Source organism: Osmia bicornis, chromosome 13 (assembly GCF_907164935.1).
Source record: "Osmia bicornis bicornis chromosome 13, iOsmBic2.1, whole genome shotgun sequence".
Classification (NCBI taxonomy): Eukaryota; Metazoa; Arthropoda; class Insecta; order Hymenoptera; family Megachilidae; genus Osmia; species Osmia bicornis.
Window position 1 is genome coordinate 2,903,761 of NC_060228.1, and position 5,959 is coordinate 2,909,719.

The 5,959-nt window shown below is 46.5% G+C and overlaps 1 protein-coding gene across 1 annotated transcript; it reads right to left on the minus strand.

The window, feature by feature from the left end:
- Positions 1–1,843: 1,843 nt before the first annotated feature.
- On the minus strand, positions 1,844–5,380 carry LOC114878780 (homeobox protein engrailed-1a-like). The gene is made up of 2 exons (XM_029192948.2): positions 4,241–5,380; positions 1,844–2,945 (listed from the first exon to the last, which is right to left on the minus strand). Exons 1-2 carry the CDS (start codon positions 4,926–4,928, stop codon positions 2,593–2,595), a joined length of 1,041 nt encoding a protein of 346 aa, XP_029048781.2. The 5' UTR covers positions 4,929–5,380; the 3' UTR covers positions 1,844–2,592.
- Positions 5,381–5,959: the final 579 nt, after the last annotated feature.

A 5,959-nucleotide genomic window follows, 5' to 3' on the forward strand; every position in this document is an offset into this window, starting at 1 on the left:
GACCCCTAATGGCCATTCCGATGACTATGCTCCTCGACCACACTGTTAACTCCCTTCTACCATCCCTCTTGTCTTCTCTCCTGCTTGTTGCACCCTCTCCTCCCTCCCGCCCCCTTTTTACCCTCCGCCCCGCTTCTAACTCGTTTTCTCCACCCTGCCCGTGCTCTTGCCGTATATGCAACGGCGTTCCAGCAATTACGCATCGCCGCAGTTAAATACAATGGCCAGGACAACGACTCTGTAATTTATCCCCGGTTTTCGCCCACCATCCGTGCGTTTGTTTCCAACGTTGCAAGAGAACAACGCTTTTCGCTTCCTCCCTCTCCCTCTCTCACTTCACCCGTAACCGCCACGTTTTCCCGCGCGAACAACCCCCCTGGCCAGCGTCGTCCACCGTTTAAATTAATGATAATTAATAATGGAGAATTGTATGGACCCTGTTCGTCAACGGTGAGTTACGAAGTTTCTGCGGGAAAGCTCTGAAGATTTATTAGGAATATTAGAATTAGGGGTGGTTTTAAAGGGAAGAGGTAGATTGGTATTTTCTGTGGCAAGTGTCATTTGATAAAATGACTAATTAGGAGTGGTTAGATACTAATTGAGAAGTTAAAAAATGGAATTGAAAACAGGGGAATAATAAAACGGACGTTTCAAGCAGGAAATATTGAATTCGCAGTACGAGGGTGCATCGTCCTTTCCGTTCAATAAAGAGTGCACGTTCGTGAAATCGAATTTACCTTCGCCCGGCGAAAATACCGTTGCGCGCAATTACGAGGGACAATGCAACGGACCCCCCGATAGAATTACCAATTAGGGATCGCCACGTTTAAATACAATGACCAGCAACAACGACTCTGTAATTTATCTACCGGTTTCGGCTACCGTTTGCCTGTAGCGCATCCTCGCAACCCCTGGATGCTGAAAGCTCGTTGCGGTCTTCGCGTTCAAATTAACGGCAATTAATAACGTTCCACGCGTTCTGTTTATTCGACAACAACCGTCGAATGTATAAATTCCAGGGTGTTGAATTTCGGAGGCAAAGAAACAGCGAGTCTATCGAGTGACGGTAGAAATATTTCTTTCAATGATAGCAAAGTTATTTATCGCGCGAGAGGCGTTAATCACGGGCTCGCAATTACCATTTCGTGGCAGAACAAATGATTTTCATTTGAAACGCGGCGTGACTAAAAGGGTAAACGGAACAAATTTCAACGCGCCGAGGGAAAAGGCCAGTTTCGTAAATCTGTTGGCGAACAGACACGTATGGCGGTGTCTAACAGGTGCAGATATCTTTTATCTAATGCCGATCGCTACCGCCATGTGAGCGAACGCGTTTAACCTAGTCGAGCACTGTCATTCTCGCCACGTTCCATTTGTCGGTCGCGCTCGAGATACCCGGTGTCTCGTTAATTTCGGATCAATTAGCGCGTCACGGTGTGTCACCGCGAACGAGGCGTACCGTACATCTGTGCCGTCCCTCTCCTCTGTTATTCGGCCATGGAAATTTTATTAATCACCTTGCTCGGCTTTCGAAACCTCGTTCACTCTTACAACTCCACCGAACGTTGTTAAGATGAAATTTGTTGAAACAAAGTGACTCGCCGCAATACGGTCTTGAATTACCAAGAGAAATCTTGCCCGTTTATATTCGAATCGAAATTTATGATCTCGGTAATTGTGGATTTGTATTAGCCCGAGTAAGCGATTTCTTATTTCTTTATATTCTCTATTATCGATACTCGTACCCGTAGAAGAAACTGTGCAAGGAATCCGAGGACAGGAACAGAAGGCATAAAGAGGGAACGTGTATTTTTCATTCGATTTAATCGGTGGCAACATGTAAGCAGGTTACATAGATTATATCGACCACATATTGTGAGACACTGGTATATACGGCATGCTGTCCAAGTCTGTCTACGTAATATACATGTACGTATAATACTCGTACAATAATTAGGAATATACAGTGTGAGATCGTTTCGTATTCACACGCGACGGTGCGCACTCCTACCTACACAAATAATAGAATCTTCGCGCGGCGATTAAACTTTATCTCGTATCATACATATACACATTTACGACCAGTCGTATTTACAATTATGTACAGAGGAAATAAATTAATTTAAGCGTCTAAATCGATAAGAATCGTACCCAGCTCGGCTACCACAGTTCGATCTACGTAGATATACATAATCGATAAATACATAAAGGATCAGTCTGCGATTCGCGTACGATCGTACAACTTTTCTATCTAGCCGGTTACGATTTAGGATCTAAACTAGGTAGAAAATTATTTGGTAATCGCTGAACGCAATTAGAGCGTTCGCGAACGATGAATATTGTCGTACAGCGTTTCAAATTGCTTCGAGAGCAAGTAATTTCTGTTGATCACTCCTGATCGCTGAGATCGCGACATCAAACAACGGAAAGACAAAGGAAATTTCAAGTTACCTTGACGATATTTTAATCTTTTCCAATAACAGCTTTGCTATCTAGCAATTACGGGTTTCTTCGAGCGCTAATTAAAGTCGATGAAACGATGTTGATTTCAAGGTAACCTGAAATGTCTCAATACTCGTTTGTCTTTCATGGTTAGTGCGAAGGATTTCCGGTATCAACTTCCTCTCCGTCCTCGTCCACCGGTACCGTCGAGTGATTGTACAGACCCTCTGCCATTAGCTGAAGAGCGAGCGGATTTTTCTGTCCGCTGGCCTTCTTGATTTTCGCTCGTTTGTTCTGGAACCAGATCTTGATCTGTGCCTCGTTCAGACCCAAGTCTCTGGACAGCTGTTGTCTTCTTCTCTCTGTGAGGTATCGATTTTCCGCGAATTCCCTCTTGAGTCGCGCCAGTTGCTCGGCGCTGAACGCGGTTCGAGGTCTCTTCTCTTCCGGTGTGCCACTCTTGCTTCCGCTCTGCGAGCGTTTCACTCTCCTCGTGCGGGGACCTGTAACAGGAACATCAGTTTCTTGTTAATTTCACTTTTTCACTCGGATTCTCCATTAAGCGAAAGAGAGCTAAGTTTCTTTGAAGCACAATTCCGCTATCTTTGGATCGGCTTATCCGCAATTGGTGCATTAAACACCGTGCCGCGTTTATCTGTCGCGATAATCGCGTTCCAATCGAGGCTCGCATTATTGCACCGCCAAATTTGGCGCCCGCCACGAGCGGAAAACTCTCGCCCGGTGCGCGTTCTCCGCGATGAATATTCATAAAGCAACGAAACATCGAATCGTGGTATCGCGGAGCGACAAGGGATCGACTCGGTTCCCCTAACCGGTCGCGAGACGAATGGTGAAAACGATCGACCGCGGGAACGAGATACGCACGAAAACACGGGTACATTTTTGAAACGGTCTCGTTCGGTGTCTAATGAATCGCCACCGAAATTCCTCGATCGAAATCACCGGTCTCCTCAAAGTGGCTGGAACTAGAGATCACTCGAGCCGAGAAATTCCATCCGCAGGATACTTGACCTAAAATTCCTTGATTAAGATCCTATCATCCGCCATCGATCCTCGAATACTGTTTAATTAACGGGAAGTCTACTGGTGAGAAGCGAAGGTTCGAATCAGGATTCGTCGTAATTAGTAACACGATTGTCTGTCGATAAGGTCGAGGATCATCCACGGCTACCTTAGGTGCAATGCCACGAGTATCTGGGTTACGATGATTGCAGAGGGTAGATGGTGGACGTAGGTTTAACGGAACGAAGTTCTGCGAACGGGTGCAGGTGGTATCCAACCGTTCATTCGTACGATTATACATAAACGCTCGGCGGATTGGTTGTTGTAATAGTTAAGATCGCAGAACAGAGGACGTTAAATCGAGAATTGGAACGATGCTACAGGAAACTGGTTGTTTCTTTATGGAATCTGATGCCGGAACGCAGGTACTCGGTGGCTGTAATTGGGTGAGCTTTATGCGGCCGGACGATTTTTCGATACCGTCTCGCGGTTGATTTACATAGAAACTGGTTTCCAGATGTAACGGTCGCCAAAGTTAATTGATTAAGCGGATACGGAGAAATAGTGGTACGAGAATCGCGAGCTATGGCTACCTGCTCGCGCAGCTCGACTTCCTTGATAACGCGATTAACTAAGATATATCTGTCCGCGTGATTCAGTTCCAGCGTACACGGTTGCGAATTAATTCTTACGTCCGCGAGACTGTTCCCGTAAATTGGCGTTATTATTTCTTTCTCGTATGGTAATTGAACGACAGACGGATTGAAATACCTACCGGAAGACGGTCTGTCCGAGTATCTGGTGCAATAAACCCAGGCCGGCCAAGGGCTCTGTCCGTTGATCGCAGATTGGTTCGTAGTGGAATTGCTTGCACTTCCGGAGTTGCTGTCCCCGCTCAAGGAGTCAGTGCCGATGGTGGAGGACGCGGAGCCCAAAGAAGGAGCTCCAGTAACGGAGCTTCCGGTTACGGAGCTCCTATTGCTGGCTAGACTCTCGAGGCTTCCGCTTCTGCTCAGGCCACTGTTCCTCTGAAGCGGCGATGTCAGTCCGCAATGAGTGGAAAACAGTTCTCTTTCTCTGTGCACCGAGAAACTCGGTTGAGGTCTCGTCGGAGATAATCTATTCGAGGATAGACTTAAATCCCGCGGAAGTGAGAGAGGACTGTGTCGTGGAATCGGAACTGGGATCGTCGTTGAGTGTCCGGTCACCAAGCTCGTTTGTTTCGGGGCTTTCGTACTGAGAATCGCCTCCCTGCCAAAATCTGGCCTCAGAATATTCACGACACTGAATCTCAACGGTGTCTCGATGTCCTCCTTACGATCTTGGGGTTGTTCTTGACGGGGCACCACGTGACTCTCCGGAGAACGCACTCGGTGATGATGATGGTGGTGGTGGTGATGGTGGCTGCCAATCCCCAATCGAAGACCGTATGCAGAATCCATCGTCACTAGTGCTACGCTCATTTTTCGATATTCTAAATACTGTTTCGTGCAATTCAATTGTCTGTCTCGATTGTTGACTAATGTGGTCTGATTTAGGAGGTTCTTAACCTTCTGTCATCATATTTGCACGATAACACGAGGTCACACCTGTCACTTGAGTCATTAATCAAAGATCACTGGCCAAAACACTGTTCAATAATGATCGCACGTGTGGCACTATACTTTCTTCACTGTATCGTCCATAAACACGAACGGTTTCTTAGCTTCGTGTGTCATCGAATTTTGATGGTTCCTTTCCCGCGCGATCCTGTTTGGTACCGTTCACGTGGTAGCTGGGTGAAATGGTGAAACGGTCCCTGTTTGCCAAAACGGTTCGACTCTGGATCGGCTCCAAGAGCGGGAAGTCTCCTTAGTATTGGCTTTTCTCGAGGTTTCCGAGGACTCGTGCGAGTGCTGTGACGGGTCTGACTGGCTGTCCATCCGTCGCTCAGTGATGTCTAAACTAGGGGACCTGTGGTCCCTACTTACCGCTTTCCCCTCCGCTCCCCTCGCCCCTTCACTCCTCCTACGCCCCAGCCTGGAGTGCAGTGCACTAGACACCCTCGATTGTATCTCTATTAACTCTTCAGTCACAGGCTCCGCCTACTGGCGTAAGGTTCACCCTACTCCCTTCTTCTGGATCGTCCCCACCATCGGTGCCACCGATAGTAGGGGGCTGGGGCTCGAGTTTACTACGATCGATGCCGTTGCATCGTTCCAGTCTCGTTTCGACAGTGCTCTGATTTTTGTCTTATTCGTATTCTCTTCTTCTTTGAAAATTTCGGCTTCGTAGAGGTACTTTTGCGAAATAAAATTAGGGAGGTTTCAAGAAGTCTATCTATATTAAGTTTATCTATCTATATTATTTGGTTACTTTAGATAATACTTCATCTTCAAATAGCTTTAGCACTTCTGAAGAATATAATGTCAATTTTAAATAAACTAAAAAACTTAAGTGATATTTTTACGTAACTTGAAGGTTTCAATCGAAAAAACATAGGTATCTGCCCCAC

Bases quoted from the DNA above. Each gene is read 5' to 3' on its own strand.
- LOC114878780 (XM_029192948.2), bottom strand. From the start codon at position 4,928: ATGAGCGTAGCACTAGTGACGATGGATTCTGCATACGGTCTTCGATTG. The intron at 2,946-4,240 runs GTAGGTATTTCA...TTCCTGTTACAG, and splicing joins CTCGGACAGACCGTCTTCCG to GTCCCCGCACGAGGAGAGTG.